The sequence below is a fragment of the Plectropomus leopardus genome, chromosome 11 (genome assembly GCF_008729295.1).
Source record: "Plectropomus leopardus isolate mb chromosome 11, YSFRI_Pleo_2.0, whole genome shotgun sequence".
NCBI lineage: Eukaryota > Metazoa > Chordata > Actinopteri > Perciformes > Serranidae > Plectropomus > Plectropomus leopardus.
In genome coordinates, this window is record NC_056473.1 from 19,792,310 (window position 1) to 19,818,269 (window position 25,960).

Genomic DNA, 25,960 nt, shown 5'->3' on the forward strand with positions numbered 1-25,960 from the left:
TGTGACTGATTGCATTAATGATTGCTAATTGGAGTGCAGTCTGTGCTAATTCCTGCCATGACCGTCAAAAAAGTCAAAATGTCAGCAGTGATAAAGCCTTATTGACATTTTTGCTCCTTATCTGTCTGCTGGCAGCTGTTTTTAAAGCATGTAATTAAACAACAAACAAATAGTAAAACAAAAAACAGACAAACTGTAAGTTAGTTGCATTGAATAAATGACAAATAATGTGATAATAGGGCCCAGTTTGAAATGAACCACAAATATTTAAGGCTGTGATACACAGCAGACCATTCTGGGCATCTGTAAACACCTCACTGTGCCAATAAGTTTCAGGGTGATTGTATTGCCAAGAAAAACATTTTGGACCCTGTGTTTCAGTGTCTGCTGCTAGGATTGCTGGCTGTCTCCAACAGCCAATAACTCACTCTGAGTGTGAATAACACCACAGACCTGAACGTTCTTTTCTGCTTATTCCTTTAATTTGAATAACACCCCTATTAAGTAAAGCAGCCAGGCAGTCCATATTGGATGTTGAGTCCTGCGCTGACCACACTTACTGGCCATTTATAGAATTCACTGAAAGGATGAAAGAAGAGGGTGGAGCTACAGTACTGCAGTCTCATGTGGTGTCTCTTCTTTTCTAACCTTTGCCCATTTTTTTTTCCGTTACATTGCCTTAATCTTGGTCCATCCTAGTTAAATTCTGACGTTTCTCTTTCTCTCTCAGTGCCTGCATGATGCCACCTCATCTCTAGGCCCTCCCTAATCCTGCTGTGACGACACAGATGATCCCCTTCCACTCCCAGGACACCTCAGTGCTACACATTTGGCTGCTTGACTCATCCGGCTCATCCTCTGCAACTATCAGTCACTGATCAATCCGAACCCACTCTCTCTATTGGGGATTTCCTTTTCCAGACTCTGGCTTTAGACCGGGATTACCCACTGATCTGATGACGAATTCTGATACCCCAATTGTGGACCTCTGATGGAAATGTCAAAGCTCACTCACAGTCAAATGTGAAAACAGGTTTTCTGACACTCCTTATTCCTCTCCTTAATGGGTTTTGCCTCTGTTAGTTGGAAGCCAGAGCCATAACTCAACTGAGAAAGAACTCCTTGTTATGAGGGGTTCTGAGGCCAAAAAGACTGAAAGCTGCAGCCATTTTTATGCTCAGCTCATCTACAACAGACCTGGGCTGTGGCAGAAAAGCTTTTCCAATGTGCAAGTTTTAATGTAAGTTGTTGCAGACTGCGATACAGAAAGGACTGCTGTGTCCTGAGGCTGAAAATCTGTAGATTTTTGCCTGCCATCGTAACCTGGTCTGAGCTTCCTGGTCCAGAGCAGTGTGCTTTCCAGATGCGGCCATGCCCATCATTAGCAACGCCAACCATGACTTCAGCAATCTGTCTGTCAGTGACGACAGCAGTCTCGACCGCATCTTCACAGAGATCCCCGAGACTGAGACCATCAAGGTATAAAAAACAAAATAAATGACTAAAAGAATTATATTAAATAAGTGATTGAGTTGTAGAATTGTTGTGCACACATATTTCATTCACTGAAGCTGTTTATTGTTCACTCTTCAGGGTGTGTACTACAAGAGGGCTCAGTACATCCGTCGGCCAGAGGACCTGGTGTCCGTCGACCACGCCTTGTTGGCAGTGATCAACGTTGGGGGAAACCGCTACACTTTCCCCTGGAGCACCCTGGAGCAGTTCCCCCTCACAAGACTTGGCCGCCTCTGTGGCTGCCGCTCACTTGAGGAAATCGCCAGCGTCTGCGACGACTATGACGAAGCTCGCAAGGAATTCTTCTTTCGACCGCTCACCATCTGCCTTCAGGGTCATCCTCAACTTCCTGGCTGCAGGGAAGCTGCGCCTGCTCCGGGAGATGTGCGTCCTCTCCCTGCACGATGAGCTGACCTACTGGGGTGTGGAGATGACGTATATGGAGCGCTGTTGTAAGAGGAAGATGTACACACGTGTGGAGGAGGTGCATGAGCTTGAGCGGCGTGAGGAGGAGCGCAGGCAGAGAAACGCTTTGCAGCGTGTGCCGGTGGAGGAGACGAGGTACCGGAAAGTAATGAACTGGCTGAGAGATATGGTGGAGAATCCACAATCGGGTTTACCTGGGAAGATCTTTGCCTGCTTGTCAGTGATCATGGTGGCGGTGACTGTCATCAGCTTGTGTATCAGCACCATGCCAGACCTTAGAGAGGAAGAGGACAGGGTGAGTAAAACCAGTGTTTCCATGTTATGGATGGAGCTGTCCAGCCCGTTCTCATTCCAAACTCATCAAACACCCCCGCTATGATAGTGCTTTTAGCATAAGATACCAAAGCCAAAGCCACCTGTCATGTCCGCATGATACGCACATGGTTGGTGTCACTTAAGAATGTAGTCCTGACGGAACCACCTCCACATTAAATGTGGCAGGACAGTGGCAGGTTGAAACACTGCCATTAACAAGGTAATGTATGGAGCGCAACAGTGCCTAAAGGGCAGAAGGGAGGCGCGTTGGATTAGTCCAACAAACCCCAGACTTTCATACAGGAGTCTGGTGTTCGCTTCCTGTCTGACTGCAATGTTTTTTTTTCTACATCTTACCATGTGCCTCCTTCCCCTTATCCTAACCATCTGTGCCAGCATGTGTGTTTGTTGATGTCCCAGTGTTGGTTGCTATATGCTGCTGTTTCCTAAACATAACCACATGCAGCATAATCTGACCATGTGCTTGTGCTGACATCACAGTAGCGGCATCCCGCAATGTAAAGAGCAGATGCAGAAGGATACCTAGAACGTAATATGTAGGAGGTCGACTGCAAAGTTTTGGAGTAAGATGCCTCCAGTGGCTGTCAGTGAGATATACTGTCTCTTTTCACAGTTGTTCCCTATGAGGTAACAGAGCTGCTCATAACTTAACGTGACAAACTGGATGCTCATATATCCAATACTAACTCTATCTCCTGGAAACTTACATTGAGTGAGAACCTTGTGTGACTTCAGTCAGTCAGTGTTGAAGAGTGAGAAAAACCAAATGTGTGAATCTTGTTTTATTCATTTCAGATTCAGGCACAAATTGTGATGCTGCAAAAAAGTCAAGCTTTAATGTATAATACTCCCTGGCGTCACACTCTTACATATCTCCGTGGGGTGCTGCTATGTGTGTGTTATCGTGCATGTCCATGTCCTGTGATATGTGTCTACCCTTAACAGTGCAGGATAATGAAGCCAGGGCTGCTCACTGAGGCCTGTCCAGTATCTGTCAGTAAACACTGGGGAATAATCAAATGGGCTTACTGTATCTCACACAAAAGACACACGCATGCAAATGTGTCGATAAGTAGACACAGTAGCACAAAGTTGCACATGCACAAACACACACATACATGCACTTTCAGTCACGTGCCTGCACACACACATGGTCACATGCACATACAATAGTAATGAACTCGTCCACTGTAACCGATACGGTCTGAATTTTGCACACAATTACTCTCAAGTCTTACGTTTCCTTTTAAGTTAAATAATACTGCAAACACATCCATTGTTCATTCATGATCAGTTTTCTGAACCTACACGTTTTTACCTGCAGATAATGATTTTACCTTTTCCGACATATATGTACACATATATATATATATATCTACATATATATATCTACACACACACACACACACACACATATTTATTCATTTATTTTTTTTCTCAAGGTGCCCGTAATTAGAAATAGTTCAGTATATGCGTAGGTGTGTGTGTGTGTGCAGAGACTTGTTGTTCATAAGCTGTTGAGAAGTCTTCAACAGCAGCGCCCCTATATTGATTTTGATATGAGCACTCAAAGGCAGCCAAAGGATCAAGTGCAGGAGGGTGTGATACTGGAGAATTTAAGGAGGTAGAGCAGAGCGCCTGTTGCAGAATGCCTGATGAGTTGAGAAGGCTCCCTGCCAGGAGTCCAGTAGTCAGTGACAGTCATAGGAACACAGATGGACAGGATTGGAAAGTATCCCTGAGTCTGATTCATTGGGCCTTTTTACAAAGAGATTGTGCTATAGTCGCTACTAAGTCCTTTTTTTGCCCCGCCTTTGTAATTGTACTCAGAACCAAATGACAGCGGCATCATGCCTTATGAATGTGTGATTGTAGATCGCATTCAGGCATTGCGGAAGCAAATGAGGCATGATGAGCGTGACGTTTAATATAACAAAGGTGGCCTGTTGTGTGACATTTAAGATACTTGTCGGCAGTGCTTTCTAAACAATAATAATGGCATAAAATGGCAATAACAGTCATTTATGATCTATGTGGTGGCTGATCTTGTCCTCTGCTCTTAAGTTAAAGAGTTACCGGATCTCATTGTTTTGCCTATTTCCAGACATTTACAGCCATTTTTCTTCTTCTTTAAATTAGCTGCTAACCGTTACTAGCTGCTTTTTAAATCTCTGTGAGAATTAGCTCATAGGAAAAAAAGCACAGTGGTGTCAGATGCTATAGTAGATTCATTTTCTGTACACTGACAGCAGTGACAAGGTTCACAACAAAGCAACCAGATATATAACAGGATGCAGAAAGCAAGCAGATATGCAGACAGCAGAAGCAGAGATGCAATACAAGCATTGCTGAATGCAAAGAGATTGTATTTCCTGATGTATGGTATCAGAATTGCATTTGAGATGTCGACAGGACATTGGGTTTTTCTGCTTGTAAATCTCCCCAGGTAAACACAGTAGCAGTGAAAGAGCTGTCCTCAGGGGCTGGTACACCTCAGGAGGCAGCTCACTTTCCCAAACCCATCGTACACCCAATTTTTACACACACACACACACACACACACACACACACACACACACACACACACACGCACTCACCATTGTGATAATGTGTTTACTCCTCCTGCAGAGCATTTAAAGTTTTGTGAAACTTTATACTGCTGTGTGTATGAGTTCATGTGTTTGTATGGTTGTGACTAACATCTCCATGGCTTGAATATCAGGACATCTTATTTGTGTACAGTTGACCCCGAATCAACAGCACAGAACAACTTGACCAGCAGTAGTAATGTTAGCAACAGCAAAGTCACACTATAAACTCTAAAATGCTAAAATGTCATAATAAAATCAATTAAATCCTGATATCACAATGCTGAGTGAATTTCAGGAAGAATGAAACGGAGACATAAGTCAGCATCAGTGTATCATACTGTCCCTGGTAGAGGGAGGAGGGGCTGGCTTGTCTCAGCCAGCAGATAAATTGACAAGAATTTTCCAAATTTTAAGATATGTGGCAAATTAAGCTGACAGAAAGAACAGGCGACATGCTGCAGTGATAATAACACAAGAACAACAAGTCCAATAAGGCCCAAGACAAATGCAAAACTACAAATAAGTGGTCTTAAGACCAGATTTAAGAACTACAGCCTTTGGTTTGTGTGTGTTTGTATCCATGTGTCTGATGTTTGCACGCCTTGTGGGGACATTGTGGGTTATAAGGACATTTTAGGTAATACTCGGAAAAAGGATGGCAGCTTCCTCCAAAATAAACAAATCCATCTGCTGCTTTCATGTTTTTCTCTCTGCACGTTCCTGAGTTTCAAACTATTCTCATGTGTTTGGCTACTGAACTACATCCGCACTGTCCAGCTAGCCTGGCCTGGCAGGAGCTGCAGGACTCCTGTCATCTTTAATTCACATGGCCCTGCTGTTTGTCTGTGTGTCTGGGCTGCTTTGTGCTAGAGAGAGCCAAAATTCCCTCGTCCACTCATCATTCATTCTGCTCTTCTGCCTGCCTCGGTTTGGGTTAGGAGTGTGAAAGGAGAGATAGAATAAGTGGAGGACGAAGGAAGAGAACAAATACAGGACATTTATGAGAGAGAAAGAGAAAGACTGAGAATAAGCTGTGGAGAGAAAATTAAATGGGAGAATAGATGAGGGTGAGATTGTAATGAATATAAAGGCATTGATAAAAAATGCTTCGTATCTCCCTCCCCCTGCACCCCTCTGTCTATATCTATGCAATGTGTTTCTGCCTGTCCTGAGTTGATCCCCTCTTGCAAACCATGTATCAATATGAACTAAATGCTTTGGGAGGGGCGTCTATCATACGGCTCAGTTTGAAGCCCCTCGGTAATAACCACTCTGTCATTTCTCCATCCCCTGCTGTGGGTGTGTATCTCCCCAGTGCATAAGTGCTCTACTCTTTATGTAAAAAGTCTCCATATAACTCTGGAGCCACTATTATTCCATCCGGCTGTGTACAGTCAAAGCATTTTGACGGGAAGCACAAGCTCCCCAGAGGTGTTTCATGCATTTAGCATGAAATATTGATATAAAATCAGGGAGTTAAAAGTTGACTTGGCTGATAAAAATGTTAAACTGCCAAAGTTTTTAGGGCTGCAGTCTTTAAAATGTATTCTTACGCAGATTACTATGGACATATGTGAATGTTTTGGACAGAATGATTGCTTCAAAGTAAGAAACTGGAATAAAGAAGTAGCACTTGACTATCTGGAGGCAGTGTCTGAAATTAAATATTTGAACCTTGGCCAAGGTAGCAGGTACATTAAAAAAAATCCACTGGGCAAGCATATTTTCTTACCAGCCAAAATGATAAATTGCCTTTTTTGTTTCACATAAACATTTGTTTCATTAAATGTGAGATAATACTGTATTATGCTGAATGCAAAGTAAGAGCAGAAGCCAGAGCAAATTCTGAAGCAAAATTATTAAATATATTGAACAGCTCATCAGCACAGCCCCAGGCTGTGAAAAGGCACCTTCTGGTAAGCAGTGATGTATATATCTAGAGGTTTTATTGTGACAGATTGGAATGGAAGAAGTGTAAGGGGCAAAAAGAGTTTCTTTGCTCAAACAGTTGACCGATCAGAGCTGCATATCTAGTTAGCTATATGACTATGTTTGCGACAGAAAACAACAGCAAGCATAGATGAGACTCACAGAGATGCAGGTTTTTGTCAGCACACCTACAGAAGTTTCAATCAGGAGAGAAAAGTGAAAGAAGTTATGATAATTGTTTAATACTGATTACAGGTGTACAGATTAATAGATGGTACGTTATATGATATGATGAGGATTCGACAGAAAGTCTTTTATGCTCAGACTCTATTAGGGGTTTTGTAATCAAGAGGCATCTGCCCTGAGCAGAAGCAAGATGAATTCCCTCACAGAGTCTAAATACTGGTTATGGTGGTGGCCGGAGACTGAGGCTGACAAAGCTGATGAATCTGCGAAGACTAGACGGTGATGGGGAGATGAAGGGTGTGCACCAGCATGAACATACTTAAGGCAGACAGAATCATTTTTAAAAAGACAGTAGTAAGATGATAGGCTAACAATGTGTTGCTGTGTTATTGGTTAAAAGTGATCAGCTGATAGAACAGCTGATATGTTAACTGACAGCCTGAGACAATGACTGCAAGCAACTGTCAGTGAGCATGCATGCAAGGAGTACATGGCAGATGGTATGGGAATTAGATTACAGGCCCACACATGCAAAAGTATGTTTTGATCAGTGTAGAAAAAAAGTGTAACTACTCTTAGAAACCAAAATGACATCTGCAATATGGATAGGTCACTCGGTGCAGGCTGTTTTCATGCACTGTTCGTCAGTTTACTACTAAAAGTAATGCACCAAAGTTCATATATATCTTAAATAATGATAAGCAAGTTATTTTTGCATAAGCTGCGTATTTTGGAAGGCTGCAATCATGTCACCAATGGGATGATGGGAGTAAAGCAGAAGTGGTCCTGAGCGGTTCAGAAGGAGGCAGGTTGGCGTGGTGGATAGGTTACAAAATGCAGAACGTTTCCGGGACTTTCCCCAGAAGACCAGTGCTCTGAACCCTGTGAACTCTGAGTGGGCTTTGAGTTATCTCAAGGTACGTCGGGACCATGTTTCTTTTCCTAAACCTAACCAAAGTAACTTTACTTGTCTAAACCCAACATCCGTAACTTTTCAGTTACATAACTTTACATTAAGGACGTAACGTCATTCATGGAGCACTAATTCATAGGATATTACATAAACCGTTGAGTGTATTTTCTAAGGACATCATACGCACCTTTGCATGAGGTGCATTGTTCTGTGCTATTTAGTCAGGGCAAAAAAAAAAAAAATGGCACCCTCTCTTTCTGAAAAGAAATCAGCTAACGTGAACATAATGTAACAGTGAATCAATAAAATAAAGTAAAATGGCAATTCAGTCTGATTATCAGCAAAAAGAACTCATGTCTTATGGAAAATATGACCTTAACACTATTTCAATGTCAACTTAGACTAAAATATTCTCTTTCCAGTCGTGGCTCTTTGATCAAATCCCTCAGTCACTGAAATTTTACTTAACCTTTTCAATCAAGATCAGCACACCACCCTGGTCATATTGAGTAATTCCTGAAATATATTTCCATTGTGACTACTGTCCTAACCCAGCGCTGACCCCTGTAATCTCTGGCAGGATAGCAACAGTGCTTAGATTGGAATAAAACAGGGTGCATGCCATTTTTAAATCTCTCTAGAGAGCAGCCGGTCTCAGCACACATTGATAACCTGCCTGAGTTTACATCTTGCTGCTGTTCAAATGTCAAACATACACCAAAGACACTGACTTACTTTGCACATATTTTTGAGTAGAACTTTTCAGCAAAGCTGCAACTTTTCTCTGCATTAAATTTTTATGCATTTACCGTATATACATCAAAGTGTTTTTGCTCTCAGTGAGTGTTGCTCAGATTCATGCCTTTAATATTCTCGCTGGATGATGGAGTATTTTCAGACAGCCTCATCAGATTTGCTCTCCTTTTCCTAATTCAGTCATATTCTGGCCTGGGGAGTAATTGAAGTGGCCGTTTTATGTCCTTAATGCCATAAATTGGAGTGGGATTTGCTGTTCAATAATTACGTCCCAGGGCATCAATCACACGTATCTGGAGAGAGAGAGAGAGAGAGAGAGAGAGAGAGAGCGAGAGCCAGACAGCACGACTTAAGCTTCTGACTGTGGGTTTTGACACGTTTTCTGATTGACTGTTTCCCTTGTTCTCCAGCAGAGACTTGTCAATAATCTTATTGAACCATCGAACCTGTCTGAGCAAGTGATTGTAGAGAGGGCATGCAGGTGTGTGATTTTGTATTCTTTTAGTAGACAGAGGAGACAGAGAGACAGAGTGAGAAGGAGATAATGTGTTCTGTGACGTCTGAAGTGAAGATAAGGTAATTCTTTATGTATTAAAGTGGAGGGAGGAAGTCTGGGCCAGGGAGAAGGAGTGAAAGATAACAAGAGAACAGAGTAAGAGAGGAGGATGTAAACACTAAAACAGCCGTGAAGCCTCCTTTCTCTCCTTCCTGTCCCTCATCTTTCCTCCCAGAGGAGCGCTCTGAAGTCTAAAGACTTTCTGAGACACTGCAATATCACCTTGACTCATAAGGAAGAGAGGACACACAAAAGCAGAGCACACACACTCCCAGGACATGTACACTTATTGACGGCTTACTTTAGTACATAGTCACATTTTTATCTTTTAAGGGTGCAATCAATAAATGTAATGATTGTTGAATAATTATGTAAGACATAATATACCATCATAGAATTAAAAGGTCCATTTAAACACATAAAGAAGCTTATTTTAAGTTCACATGGGGAAAATACTTTTACATTCAAGGTCTCTTGGGAAGAACAGAACTGAAGAGAAGGAGCGTCATGGAAAAGAAAATTGTGTTACAAAGCATGTTGAATGCTGTTGATGATTACTGATCTGAAGGAATGAATACAAGCTCAGCAACGGTTTTTGTCTTCATGAGGACAAAAGTTCAAGTGTTTGATACTTGACAAGCTGCAAAAACAATATTTTTTTTTTTTTTTTTTAGGGAGGGGGGCAAAAAATCAGATTTTTATGATTGCTAGAAAACTAGGTTTGTTATTTCAGAATCAAACAAAGCATGAACTACAACATGCATGTCATCTACAGCTGTCTACAAGAACATAAGGACAGTTAAAAGTGATTTGTGACAGGGCATTTGCTGCAGGAGCTAAAGAGGATTTTATGAGCTAATTTGCCTACAAAATACATACACCATTTCACATTACATACGCCACTGACATTAATATAAAGCCAGTCTGTGTAATAAATAGTGAGTAATCACACGGAGTCTGTTAAATGACCTCCCATTCTTGTCATGTCTAACAGAGCTGCGGTGATGGAATACGAATGTTACAGCCTGGAATAATAACATGGAAACAGTCACTGTTGGGAATGTTTTTTTTCTGAGTGTAATTTACATGCAGCACTAAAGGTTAATCATTAATAATACGATGAGTGAGCTAAGTTTTAGCCCAGTTCCTGAACTTTGCAGAGTAGCTCTATTGAGATCTGTCCTTGTTAGGCCCCATTCTAGGGCACTTTCAGTAGATACCTGCTTACATTTCTCACCCGTGCAATGCAAAAATGCAGTGTGGGAATTCAGAAAAAAAACACATGCAAATTTTCTGCAAGAGAACTGTGCCCACCAGGTTAAGTGTAAATTATCAGTGTTGCAGTGGCCTGTTCTGTTGTTGTGTTTTGTGTTTCTATCCAGTGGCTATTCCCAACCAACATGCAATAAAGAGAGCAAGAAACTCAGCAATCTCAAATCATTTCAAGTCAAGTTGTTTGGTTGTTGAGGTAGCCATCATGGGGAGATGTTTTCTATTCTGGCAGAAAGCTAGCTATGACCTGGAGGTATGACATCAGTTTGTACAAAGGCTTTTACTGGTCAACATATAAATCTGATTAAATCAATGCTCTAAATGTTTTTCCCCCTCACGAATGCTCCACAGAGATGTGCAAGCATTCTTAAAAACCCACAAAATCTGCTTTTATGAATTTCCATGCAAATTTTTAGGGACTATGATCCATGTTTAGTGTTAAACAGCTTTTAATAAATAGGGCAGCCAAAGATTACCAGGATTTTTTTTGATTTGCAGTAAAGGCTGTGTAAGGCACACAGCAGTGTGGTAGTTTTCAAGACTGGTTTTGGTCTTATGAGCTGTCTCATCTCAGTCTCGATAGGATTTTAACTTGGTCTGGTCTCTGTCTAAGACAAGGAGTACTAAGGATTCTATTTCAAGAATGGTCCAGACCTCAACTGCAGGGATATCACTAAATTGTCTGTGCAAAAAAGGAGTGCTACATAAAGATGGTTATGTTTATTTCAGCTCCTTAGTGTTAGTTTGTATTTCTTCATAAAAGAAAACAAAGGAAAATTCCCACACACACATATTTATATACAGTATGCAAAAATATGCATGTATCTGTATTTCTCTGCTGTGGGTGTTTTTTTGGGAATGTGGATCTTTCAGATCAGTTTGAGGAGTGTCGTATGGTTTCTACATTTTATCGCGTGTGTGCTATGTAGTGTGGGACTCACACTAGTCTAGTCTTAGTCCTGAATTAGTCTTAACCTCTCATCTAGTCTTAGTCTTGAATTAGTCTCAACCCCTCAAAATCTTGGTCTTGTCTCTTTCTTGATACACTTTGGTCTTGGTCAGGCCTTGGTCTCAGTTCAAGTGGCCCTGACTGCAACACTGACATATTCTGGTTAAGAACAAACAACTGAAAAATCAGGAAATTTGAATGACCGGGAGGGACTATCTTTTGCCATGATAGCTCGGTATATCTTTAACGGGAAGAGTTTGTTCTCTTATCTGTCATTTTGTATTTTCTAATGTCCAGCTCCACTGAGAATATTTTTGAAAAGATCAAAGTGTTGGCTGCGATAAAATCTCAGAAGAATTTCTGCTGATTCGATGACGCCTCCTGCTCTGCTTCTCAACTGTGCAGAATTGCATTATGTGAATCAACAAAGCCAGTTTCCAAATGAATTGTCTCTGAGGGGGAGTTGTGATTCGGTATCCAACATTTTTGACTGTCTGGACTTGAAAGCATGAATGAATTTTCCCTGCAGCTCAAAGCAACATAGCCAACAGTCTGGTGTGCAGAAAAAATTCCAACATTACCATTGTCTTCCCAGCATATAATTTTATTCAAGCTAATACAAGTCCACACCTGAGATGTGAAACACATACTGTAACAGGAGATGCAAAGAACAGTAAGGCTTTAAATGACTCAGTCTGAATATGTGTGTGTGTGTGTGTGTGTGTGTGTGTGTGTGTGTGTGTGTGTGTGTACTCCCTTTGTCTTTCTATACACAGAGTCAGCTTTAACACCTGCTGAGCCAAGGAGACAAAGCACCATCATCAATCATGAGCCTCGTGTCTAAATGTGCAACAACAGGGACACAAAATTAAGAATGCATTCTTCATGTGCCACAGTTTTTATCTTCCCCTCCTCATAATTTCAACCTCCATTAAATGAATACAAATGGAGCATAAATAGGTGTCCAAGTCTATAAAGTTTGTTGGCTCAGCAGGGCCAGACCGAGGCTGGCAGTCAGTCAGAGTGACTGTAAGTCAAAGAAAGTAAATAAGACTTATGGCATGCCGTTGGCTGGAAAGAGAGTAAAGGGGAGAGAATAGAGAAGAAGCAAAGATGAAGCAAATGCAGAAAAGAAGAGATGACTGGTAAACCACTGGGGTATTCATAATGTCACATGCGCATACATAGTCAGACGGAGCTGACCTTACAAAAGCTGCAGATGATTTTATCAGAAATGAGATAACCAGTGAATGTGATAAAGGGCAATAAGAAAGTCCCACAACTTTAAAATTCTGCTCAGGATTCTACTTTATGGCAGAGATACCATCCTCCTCATTCTTAAACACCCTCAAACCACAAGAGGATCTCTGCATACTTATATGATTGAACTATACGCTAATTACCAAATTAACATGTGTGTGAATGCACATGCACTATTAATTAGCATGCATATGCATTTCCTGTGTTTATGTCTGTGGGCCATTTGACCGTATCAGTTTGGAGCAGATTCCATGCCTATTGCGGCCTATCTGGTTATGAGCTGTATTCCCTCTGTCTGATGTGCTGCACGGCTGCCAAGAGGGATTATGGGATAGAACAGCAAAGTATGAGGTGTTTATCCTGTCCGTGCCAGGATGGGATTGAACAGCACAGCATAGAGGAGTACAGCACAATGAAGGAGAGCCTCTCAGATCTGAATGTTTTAGTGCGGCAGATTGTTGGGAGTTTATAGTAAACAGTTAATGTTCCAGTGAAGTAGTGATTTCATAGTTTACACTTTGCTGTTTTCTGTGCTTGACAAATTAAAGTTCTGACTTTTAAACAAAATGGAATTATCGAGATATTCATGATTTGTCCTTTTTGAGAAAGTTACTTTTGGCTTTTTGACAATCTTAAAAAAAAAAGAAAAATAGACAATTATCAAGGACACAAAGTGCCATAAATATTAGACATGCTTCACAGTTGTGCAGTACTGCCAAAAAGGAGAATAAGATGTTAATTGACATGGTGTATGTGAAGTATGTCCTTTTAAGGACTGAAGACCAGTGGGGTGAATCTGTGTTTTATTGGTGAGGCCAAAATAAGACTCACCAGACCAAGACTACTGTAATGGTGTGTTTGTCAACAAAACAAGTCGAGCGTGACCTCTAGTTCACACAGTTTATATGTTCAATTCTGACCAGTGGCCCTTTGCTGCCCATTTCCTCTCTCTCACCCTTTCCTGTCACTCTATTGAAAACTAAAAACCCTAAAAAATAATCTTCTTTTTTCTAGAGACAAGTCAGAAATTTCAATATATAGATGATAACTGGATTGGGGCATTTAAGGAATTAAAAGTAAAAGTGGATCATGCAGCACAGCCAATAAGCCTACTCATTTGGACTCTGACTGAATCAAGACTCAATCAACTGGTCCATTACACCGGTTCTTGTGTGAAAGTTGCCCAGTCTTAGTTCACCCCTGCAAACCAACACACTCATGAACTGAGGTGAATTAATGTCATCACAAACCTTTGCTGTAATAAGTGTTGATGTAGCTGAAGAGCAAAAAGAAATGCAACAAGGCAACCAAAGAAGAAAAGATCTCTCTATATTACTCAGACACTAGTTGGTGGTAAGGAGCAATTTCAGAGACAGCAACAGATCAGAGCTCATCAATAATGAACCACAGGTGTCCAGGACAGGAGTGCACACTGAGGGCACCTATCAGACAGGTGAGGAATGACACAGGCAGAGAAACCAGAAACATTGTGGAAAGAGAAGAACTCAGGGCAGATGAGGACGGGCAGGAAAAACAGCTGTGGCAAACACAACACACAACATGCAAACACACACACACAAAAAGCCACATCAGCAGCTCTATCCCCTCAAGGTTATACACTGAGCAGCAGGTGTCCACCCCTGCACAGTTGCCCTCTCTGATCACTGCAGTGCATCAGAATCTTATTCTGCCCTGCAGTTACAGGAAACTCAAACACCCCTTCACTCTGCAGCTCCACCTTGTCGTAACTGAAGTCAAACACACCCTTTGCACCGTGCCTCTGCATTCCTACGTGCAGCCTGCAAAGCCAGCAGCAGATATGTGTGTGTGTTTTGGGTGTGGGTGTGTGTGTGTGTGTGTGTGTGTGTGTGTGTGTGTGTGTGTGTGTGTGTGTGTGTGTGCGCTTCTTTTTAATCTAATTTTCTGATATGCTTATTGATGCAACAAATTGATGGGACACTTTCAACGTGTTTAATAGATGAAAAAAGAAAGTACTTTGAGTGCACATCATTGTGATCATAAAAGTGGCCCCTTTGCTGTGTCTGTTTGTGTGTGTGTACCTGAGTCTTTGGTGAGCACTTTGCTGACGCACCTATAACGTCTTGAATTTGATGAGACACTAGACACTTGAGAACATTGGATGAGAAACTAACATAACAGTGAATCGCTTTTACAGCATTCTGTAAAGAAAATTCGATGCTTCATTTGAAGAGTGTAGTAAGTGTGTGTGTAGTTTGTGTAATGTGTGGATTTTATGTGATTACATCTATTGATCAGTCCAGTTTTTGAGGTTTTTTTTAAACATGCACAGCCTTCATCCTCATCCAAAATTTAATGAAACAATCATGGAAGACATACTGTAACAAACTGTTTATGTGCGCGTGTGTGCGTGCGGGCGTCCTGACAGGCCAAGAATAGAGACTTATGGGGTGTGAAGGGAACTCTATGCTTCAGATGTCACCTCATCTTTTCCTCAACTGATCTTGTAATCCCTTCCTCCTGTATCCATCTACACCGCTTTGCCACCTACTCTTCCTCCATCTGTTGTCCTCTTTTCCATCTATCTGTCCTCCCCACCATTGCTCTGTCATTTTTCTCCATTAGGATGTTTGTGCGTGAATGACCTGTTGGTCTTTGTCAGTGAGAGGACACTACACAGCTTGTACAGCAGCCTCATATGGAGATGAAGCTGTTCCACTCTCCACTTACAGTGTCACTGGAATCAGTGGAAATTGTATTTTGGGAGACTGGGTGACTCTTATATCATAATATATATCAAGGACTCTTTGCAAATGACTGGGTGCAAATGCAACTCTTAACATGCACCCTGTGTGCATTTGTGCATGCATGCAGCTATCAGGTTACAGGAGATGGGCCTGATGATGGATGGAGGTGTCACATGATACAAGCCCTTTAATAACCCATGACTGGTGAAAACAGTGCTTGATGTGCAGTATTTCATGGACAGCAAATGACGTGGCTTTCAACCGCATGTGTCTCCAATCTCTTTCTGTCTCTGTCAGTGCTGTACATCCCTTCCCTCCTCCTTCTCCTTTTCTTTCAAGAAGCTTTAAAAGTGGGTGCAAGGTCATGCAGCAGCATCGAGAAAGAGCGTGCAGTGGTGCAAAGTACGTTCAAGGTCTGCTGTAAGGTAAAGCAGATTGATGGGCAGAATCTTTTCTCTTGTTCCCCTGTCTGCCCAAACCCCTGGATTTGGTAGGATTATCATGGGGGCTTTTTTTAGTTATACCTGTTTGGGAAAGAGATGAGGAGATAGCTGTGGACTATCAGACACACTGTGACAGAGGCAAAGAATGAAATTAAAAGTGAAAATAAAACACCAGGGAGCATTCCCAGAGATGATAACCGAATTTTAAACACACAGCAGTCTATAGTAAAGCTGTGGGTAGAAAAGCACACTACACATGTCTCCATTATCATCCACAGGCTAATATGTTGGCAATTGTACATTTCTGCTACAGACATGTTACAATTGCTCATATTGAAACTTTATATTTTAGCAATGCTGGGGTTAATGTCTGGTCAGGATTAAGCACAAAAAACATTTAATTATGGTTAGGAAAATGACATAGTTTGGCTTAAAATACCCTGGTGGCGCATTCTGGGCAAGAAAAGCAACATATTGGTATAAAAGCAACAGCTTATCGTAGCACTATCGCTGCTGACAGGATGCAACAAAACACACAAAACTGAAGCCTAAAAAGTCGATTGAAATACAGACAGATTGCCACAAAATATCCAGAACTGAGGCCTGAAAAGCTGATGAAAACACACTGACAGGTCACTATAAAACACCCAAAATAGAAGCCTGAAAAGTTGATAGAAACCCATGAACTGTTTGCTACGAAACACCCAAAATTGAATCCTGGAAACACTCGCCATGTTACTACAAAAAAATCCAAATTGGAAACCTCAAAACTGATGTAAACTCACAGATGGGTAGTTACATAACATCAAAGCTGATGGAAACACACACACGGCTGTTCACTACAAAACACTCAAAGTAGAATCCTAAAAAGCCAATGAAAATGCATCAACAGGTTGCTCAAAACAAAAAGTCTAAAAAAAAAAGCAAAATTTACAACTGACAGGTCACTACAAAACACTAAACACTCCATCACACTAAACAGACCACACAATATATAACTACAATAAGTAAATAAAATGGAAGCCTAAAAAGCCAATGAAGACAAAATAGAAAATAGAAGCCTAAATGGCTGATGGAAACACAACAATAACTCACTAAAAGACAACTGTTTTTTTTGAGTTGGTCTGCAACTTGGGCAGGTTTCTTGCCACCTCCTCCATCTTCTAATGACTAGGTCAGCACATATATTACATCACTTCGTAAACAGTGATATGACACCTATGACGTGCAAATGTAACTTTGTGGTTCACAGAAACTTATTAACATTTTCTTCAGGTCTTTCTTGGGCTGCCATGGAATTGTATGACAGCTGTATATAGTGAGAATCGTCCTAATTACCAACTGGAGACAGTGATATGTGGAGCCTTATCTGATCCACAAGTATAAAAAAACTCACATTCATAATTCACAGCTATAGAAGCTTTCACTTGTCTAACATTAAAGAGACACATTTACACTTCAAAACCGTGGTACACACAGTGACCCTGCTGTGGAGGCATCAGGCAGCTGACTCACTGCACAGTGATGGGTCACTCACAGAGGGTAGACGGGAGGCTGTCAACAAGAATGTAGCACAAAAATGTAGAGTCCGCTTAGTGCTGGCAAAACAGCAAGATTCAGCCTGTAGTAGCCAAAGTATGCTTGAATTATAGTGATTTTAAGACCACCCAAACTAAGAATTACTGTTTTAAGTCTTGTATATTTCCACCTTCAAAGAGCACGTTTGTGTGTGAGTGTGTGTTTTCTGTCAGGACTTATCATATTTAAGCGCCACATCAGTGAAAGTCTCTGTCTGTGTGCATGTGTGAGTCTGTGAAAGACAAGTATACTACTTTGCACTAATTTCATCGCTCTGACCATCTGCCCAGCCGTTAACACAAACACTGACATAAATGTAACACCCTGAAAATGATGATAATCATGCGATAAAAGCCAGATGTGTAATCAGACAGATGACTGCAGAAACCATCCAATTACACTGCAGAGTCAGAGCCAAAAATTAGCCTGTCAATTTAAGGATCATTCAGGATGTGCTGCAATAGGACAAACTGTCATTTTATGCCTTTGCGTCCTTATCAAAGGTATGTGTCTATGTCATTTGTGAATACAATATCTCAAGAAGGCCTTGAGGGAGTTTTCTGAAATTTGGCACAAACATCCACTTGGACTCAGGATGAACTGATTAGAATTTTGTGGTCGAAGGCCAAAGATCAAGGTCACTGTGACCTTACTAAACATGTTTTTGGCCATAACTCAGCAATTAATATGCGTATTAGGACAAAATTTCACACAAATGTCTAATAGGATAAAATGACAATGTTATGACATTTTATATCTAGCTTCTTTGGTGCAAGATTTGAGGCCTTTTCCTCTAAAACAGTATCAATAATCACATCACATCTCCTTTTGTTTTCTACTCATCCCAAGAGTTTTAGAGGTTTGTGATTTTAGCTCATTTTGAGTTCCAATTGCATAAAATCAACTATTTCCCCCTCTCTCTGAATGATAGCAAATTTTTAGTTTGGCTCAATGTCAGTGTCAAAAACAAATCTTTTTGCGTTGTTTCAGCAAACAGTAAAAAAAAAGAATAATAATAATCCACCATCCAAGATATCACCACTTCAGAGCCAAGCCCGCAGTGTATGAGTGAAAATTCCTATCTGCACTGCCAAGGCTTTTTGTAAAGCAGTTCACCAGGTCTCCTGTAATTCTGTCAAGATTTTGATGACGCAAACTCCCTTTATAGTTGAAGGGGATTTGGACAAAAGAAGGGATACAATGAAAAGTAGTTTAAATATAGCAGAATATGCTAAAGTAGCATTTAAAAAAAAAATCGTCCTGCCGTATTCATGTATTCAAGGCTACTGGCTAATAAGATGACAAAGCTACTAGAGATCTTCTCTTTTCATTTTTGTGTGTGAGAGTTGTCCTTTACAGTCTCCCTTGGTTACCTTTTTATAATATTTTGATTAGCCTGTTTCAGCTTGAGGTTTCTTTACAGAAAGGCTTGCGCTTCACTGACCACCTTCATCTCTGTGGGATTCTGCTGCAGTGGTTTTTGGCATGTGGTAACTTCAGATGTCCCTGTCCCTAAAATGCCCTGTATGATGATTCCACCCTCACTGCCGCCTTTGTCTTAATTTGACTTTGAGATGTGTTAATACGGACGGTAATGTGAAACACCGTGTGAGACAGCTGCTGGGGTTAACAGTGTCTGTTCTGAAATGAGCTGTCACTGACTTTAGTTCCAGAGAGTCGTCCAGAGGAGATAAGGTCAGGGAGATGGTGGGTATTGTGGGAGGTATTGTGCATACAAGTGTGTGTGTGTGTGTGTGTGTGTGTGTGTGTGTGTGTGTGTGTGTGTGTGTGTGTGTGTGTGTGTGTTTGAAAGGGAGAGAAGTGGAAAGCTGTAACAAATGGCCTATCAAGCAGAGGGTGAGAACGGTGTCGCAAAGCCCTGATGGGCCTAATATCAGCGGAGGAGAGAGAGAGAGAAGAGGAGCGAGAAAGGGAATAAATGAGCAGTGGAGAGCGCATACGAGACACGAAACATGTCAGCTGTGGGGAGAAAGTGTCTGAAAGATTGATACAGCACAGACAGCCAACCAGAAATCTCAGCAGGGCAGATGATCGGACAGAGAAAACACGAGGAATGCAGGCAGGATTAAAGAGGAAGAGAGGCCTAAAGGTTAATATTTAGTTAGCGATTTATTGAAGTGGTAATTCTCAGGGACTAACCCTTTAATCTATCTGATATGTCTTCTGCTTGAGAAACAAATAGTGCCCCTGTCAGTCCTTCAGATCCCTGGAGAAATCATGGACTGTGAAGCCACGAAGCTATCGTGGTCCCTCTTTTCACTATGTGGGCTGCTGCACTGATAACTGCTGCTCTGGAGCCACATGTAATGATTCAAGTTTAATATGCCGTGACAAACAAGAAGTGAATGATGAATTCGGTAAAAATGGATATTTAATCTTACATTAACCCTTTAAAACCTGGACTGACATAATTTTTCTTGTTTTCTGTTCAAACGCCTTTCATATGTATTTAAAAATTTGAACCCCCAGCAAATAGGTTTGATTTATTTTTAAAACATGATGAAAAAGGCAATAAGCAACTTGGCAAGAAAACTGCATATTGTGGGGACTAAGTAGGTTTGGAAAACTAGTTTTAAAAAGCTCGGAAAAAATGTGTTGTTACAGAATTATTATTTTTTAAGCACTTTTTTATGATCATTTCATTTAGGATCTTTTTTGTGTACTATTTTTCAGGTAATTTTCTATTATATTACTATTTGTCATGTGAAAGGTGCCCATAGAGCATTATCTCTTAACTCTGCAGTCCCCTCACCTTTACTGTCAGCCATTTTTAGTTTATTGTTCTGTTCTTTCCAAGGGGCAGCCTGCAGCTTTTTAGTAAAAAAAAAAAAAAAAGCCTTGCATTTTACCTGACCTGCACCAAAAGGCAGACAGATAGAATCAGCAACTAGACAATGAACATAGTGGAGCACTTGGCAGCTTAAAAGCCACATATTTCCCTCAGGAGTGGATGCCAAAACTAAAAGAGTTGAAAAGAGAGTGAAGGTGAGTCTATGTTCACATATCAGGGGACCAGAAACACCAAAGGAATGCTACTGTTGCTTTATATCTGCAGAAGTTATAAATATGCAACTGTTCACTAACAGGTTCGCAACAACGCCATTGAATAATAATACGACAGAATTAACTTTCTTTAGCCATACACACAGGCTAGGATTATTCATCTAAAAAAAGTTGGCATTTGCCAGAGGCATTATATTTTCCGGTTGTCCATATGTACCATTCTCGTAAACATGATATCTCAAAATCACCTTGAGGAAATTTCCTCAAATTTGGTACAGGTGTCCACTTGGCCTCAAGGATGAAATGATTAGAACTTAGTGGTCAAAGGTCACTGTGATCTCACCAAACATGTTTTTTAGCCATAAGTCAAGAATTCATCCATTAAGTATGTCAAATTTCCCACAAATGTCTAATAGGAAAAAATAATGGAGCGATGAAATTCTACATCCAAAGATCAAGGGCAGCTTCATTGTGACATCACAATGTTCAGGAAAAACACTTTCTTTGGCCATTACTCAACTTTGTAAATCAGAAACAGAAGGGGAAGCATTTTGTCAGATACTGAATTGGTGACATTGGTCTTGGTTGTCCACCTTGAAACCGCACTTAGTCCATGGGCCCAGGCCATAATTTTCATTAATTGATACTTTCCAAAGTAGCTGATTCTAGTTTGGTCATATGGCGAAATCTATTCTCTAGGTGATATTTCAACATAATAACCGTAGCCAGGTGTCAGTGACAGTTATCAACCTGCAATGACACCAACCGTTAAACTAAAGACTAAAAATGTCATGTTACTTTATTTGAAGAGAACATACTCAGAAAAAGTGAAGAATTCTACCTCTTTAATTCACTTAATTAACCAGTGATCATCACTGCCATCACCAGCATCATGTCATTCTAAAATACATTTTTGAATATCCTGTTTATTCATTATCATCATCTATATTATAAACCAGTTTCATGACAACTACATCATCTACATCCTCCTCCTCCTCCCACTGATTTCTGCAATTTGTAGCCTGCACATTTCTGTACCCTTTAGTTTGTTGTTAAGGTTCAGCAGTCTTGAAGCTTGCAGGTCCGTACACACTTACAGACCATAAGTTTCAGAACGGCCATTGGTACTCAGGTCCCGACATCCAGTCTATCATCAGTATACCCGTAAGAATAACTACACGATATTTCCCACCCATTTCATGAGGAGCTTGAATATCTACAAATTACATATACATATTTATACTGTTTATACTATAATGAACAAACTCAAAGAACCTGTTTATATTATTTGTATAATATATGCCAAGTCTATGCATGTATAATTTGATGTGTATTCAGATTTAATTATTGCATATATTGGGATCTTACAATATAATGCTCACAAGCCTGCTGTGCAAGTATAATAGGGCAATTGTGTCAAAACAAACACTGTCCAAGAACACGAGTACAACTGCTCATCTGCAATGGTTATCATGTTTTAAAGTACCCTACTTGTATGGATGCTACAAACAAACTACAAACAAAAAGTTTGGCCTGTCACATTGGACATTCATGTTTCACCACAATAAATAAACATGTGCATTTGATGAAACACCTTAAATGTCTTCACTGCATATATTATGTGAATAGACTTGGTCTGAGTTTGAGTGGAAATTATGGTCTGCCGCTGTTGTGTGTGTGGGTCTGACTTGCTGCCAGTTTTGCTCTGGGATACTTTGTTGGTGACCCCTGACTTCTAAAGTAATTGTGTGGTACATGTGCTCTGTGAGCTGGTGAAATGGGTTTGATTTATCATCATCTACAGACTGCAGACATCACGTTACTGAAAGGATTACAAGACTTCCGTTCACTGAACAGTACAGCACAGACACATGGCCTTTACTGTACTTGGTTCCCTTCACGCCCTGGGAAAAAAAAAGTTGACCCCTCAGATTGTCATTGTCTAATTTGAACTGCGAGAACAAGGGAGGAAGTCATTTGGTAATGGACTAAAATGATATAGGCTTCTGTGGCCCTGTTCTTATAAAAGATGGATGCACATTATATCCAGCCTAAGACTTTTGCTATTATCACTATAATCTGTTTTACTGTTAATTAGCACAATGTAAAATAGCAAGTGGCTTCAGAGTGAATCCATAAAGGGAATTATTCTTAATGTTCTAAAGAAAAAATGTCATTTCCAGCTCAAAAATAGCACATTTACTGTACAACACTACAAAATACAGACACACATCCCTCTGTAAGAATGAAGTGAAAGGCTGAGAGTTGCACTGGGAGGAGAATCCGTGAGAAAAGCAGAGAGGACACGGGTGATAAATGAGAGTGGGAGGAATGGGACACGTGTGTGAAGGATGCATCATGCATATAGGAGCACTGGAGGGAGTTGTGTTTCACTTAGCGAAACGTCAAATGAATGAAGGATTTAAAGCAAAAAGAGAGTGGTGTGAGAGAATGAAGGATGAGAGGGAGGGAGTCCAGAGAGGGTGATGGAGGAGGAAACAGAATGAGCAATGAGAAGGTGGAGACAGAGGCAGGAGGAGAAAAGAAAGGGTGGCAGAGAGAGAGAATAGAAGGATGAGAGGGAGAGAAAATAGATGAGACAGTGGCAGAGAGAAAATGCAGAGAGAGAACAATGAGAAATTGGGGGGAGGCTAATGAAAGAAATGGCTGAGTGAGCACACAAATACATTATGTCCACCTTAATGATACACGTCCAGTTACATGGTCTCACAGTCAGTGTGAAAGCAAGGACAGAATTCTGATGCAGTTTCACCTGTACAAGGCAAAACAAAACATCTTATACCATTTGTGATCTGTCTGAGAAACATGCACACTGTACAAAAATATACGTCTTCTACAACAGACAGAATCCAAAGATGGACAGCAGGCTTTTGCCCGAAGAGATTGTCCCATCAAGAAAAATAATGGCATCGGCTGTTTCAACAAATGTACATTAATGAAATATGGTACAGACAGTCTGATACAATTGACACAAAGAACCCAGAAGGTAAACAAAGAACTCATTTCATTTAGATATCATGAGGTTGAAGGTCAAGGAAACCCCTCTGAGAAGTTATGACGTGGTTGGTACCACAGGTTTTCTAGTTTCATATGATACCAGCATCGTCACTCTAGCTGTAAAACTCTGCCTGATACAGCCAGTAAGGAATGTTGGCCAGCGATAAAAGCAAAATAAGATACCAAAGTATATCAGCATGAGATCACTTAATTCTCATACTGACATAGTTTTCAACTAGTCTATATACTATAACAGCATTGCACGATTGCTGTAATTCAGTTAAGGCTTTTAGTTTAAGTGTGCCACCCCAAGATTTACAGTGGCCCCCTCTTGCTACCCCTACAAAAAATTCTGGGGGCACCACTGCAGTTGGCAAACACTTTGTTTTTTCTAAACTGTAATATTCCTTTAATGGAATACAAATTTAATGTGGACACAATACAAACATTAGAGGGATTAAATTAGCCAACTCGTTCCGGGAATTCCTGTATTGGCGGTGAAGCAAATTTCCCCACTGAATTCAACACACGTGTTTTTTTTTGGACTCATTACTAATGAAAATGTACATTAAAGCACTTTGCATTGGCGTCAGTGCCAGTATCCAATAATGGTCGTAGCTTGATTGGAAACAAATGAAATTTAATCTCCCTCTTTTTTCGTTAGTAAGAAAAATGACTCAGGAATACATTTGCTGATTACAAATATTTTCTGCACTGGTAAATGTAAAGAGGTGGAACAAAGGCTAATTTGTTGTAAAAGGGCAAGTGATGGGTAGCTGTTAACAGCAGGCATCTGAAATCTGAAAATTTCCTCTATATCTCACACAAGCTTTTTTTTTTTTATAATTGCATTGATACTGTAGTCAGAGGGCATGCAAATCTGATTGCTTTCTGTCACCGCCCCCACTGAGTGTCACATTAATCTTTGAAACCAGCCCTAATAAGATAATTGATTGATTGTGTCACTATATTATCTATCAGTGCTGCTGCGGTAGCTTTAGCATACTGAGTTACTGTAGCTCATGATTTATGAAAGATTATGGGTGATTATCTGACCTCAGGAATTTTGTCTTCTCTCCATCTCACCCCATCTGTCTTGCTCATTGTCAAAATCCTGCTCCTCTCATCCTCAATCTCTCTCGCTCTCTCTTTCTCCCCCATCCCCCCTCGCCTTCCTTCTTTACCTCAGGGTGAGTGCTCCTCCAAGTGCTACAACATGTTCATCATAGAGACCGTGTGTGTGGCCTGGTTCTCCCTGGAGTTCATCCTGCGGTTCATTCAGGCCCGCAGCAAGCTGGACTTCCTCCGTGGGCCACTCAACATCATTGACGCCATGGCCATTCTTCCCTACTACGTCTCCTTGGTGGTGACGGAGGAGGACCCTTCCCTGGAGCATGAAAGGCCAGGAGGTAAGGGCTACTTGGACAAGCTGGGCCTGGTGTTGAGGATTCTGCGGGCACTCAGGATTCTCTACGTGATGCGGCTGGCTCGTCACTCTCTAGGCCTGCAGACGCTGGGGCTGACGGTGAGGCGCAGCACCCGTGAGTTTGGCCTCCTCTTGCTTTTTCTCTGTGTGGCCGTCACCCTCTTCTCCCCACTGGTCCACCTGGCAGAGAGTGAGCTCACAGGCACCCATGACTTCAGCAGCATCCCCGCCTCCTACTGGTGGGCAATCATCTCCATGACGACCGTGGGCTATGGCGACATGGTGCCCAGGTCCATCCCAGGACAGGTTGTAGCACTGAGCAGCATCCTCAGTGGGATACTCATCATGGCCTTCCCTGCTACCTCCATCTTCCACATGTTCTCCCGCTCCTACCAAGAGCTCAAGATGGAGCATGACCGGTTGTTCAAAGAGGAGTGCGCAGCTGCTGCAGCTGCTGCTGCCGCCACTGGGGAGCTGCAGGAGGCGGGAGGTGAAGGAAGGGGGGAGAACTCGCCGTCTGGGCTGGGAATACGTCTAGACAAGGATAGTGTGCACTCACTGGAGTCTCTTGCTCTGTTAGGGAAAGGTGGTGAAGCTGCTGGAAATAACAACCACAGCCTGCCAGCAGCAGCTTTCTGAACACTGACTGATTCAATCCTAAACTTCAAAAAGATATGAGTCCACTAATCTTTGTGTTACATATAAATGACTCCAAAGACCTCACCTCCCATTAGGCTGTGAAGATATCTGTGTTGCATTGGATTAACAGAGATTAACAGACATTTTTTGCTATTTGGTATGCTAATAAGAAGAACAAGTGAGCACATAAACTGCAAAAAACTGAAAGACTTTAAACCCTTTAAATTTGACGGTCCAGTTAATCTGACCAGAAAGACTCTGCAGCAATATTTATAACCAGTTGCTCCCATAAACATGCAATATTCAATCCAAAGTTGCTTTTCCTTCCACTGTGAAAATACTTAAAAGCTCAACTGCAATTCTTTAGTTATACTACTTTTCAATATGTTGCCTACAGTATGACCTGAAAATATGTCT

The 25,960-nt window shown here is 41.2% G+C and overlaps 1 protein-coding gene across 1 annotated transcript; it reads left to right on the forward strand.

Annotated features, from left to right (window-relative positions):
- The first annotated feature begins 1,207 nt into the window (after nucleotides 1–1,207).
- kcng4a (potassium voltage-gated channel, subfamily G, member 4a) lies at nucleotides 1,208–25,543 on the forward strand. The gene is given in 4 exon segments (XM_042496432.1): nucleotides 1,208–1,479; nucleotides 1,594–1,821; nucleotides 1,823–2,236; nucleotides 24,668–25,543. Coding segments are annotated over 4 exon segments (1,626 nt in total). The 5' UTR covers nucleotides 1,208–1,371.
- The last annotated feature ends 417 nt before the right edge of the window (nucleotides 25,544–25,960 follow it).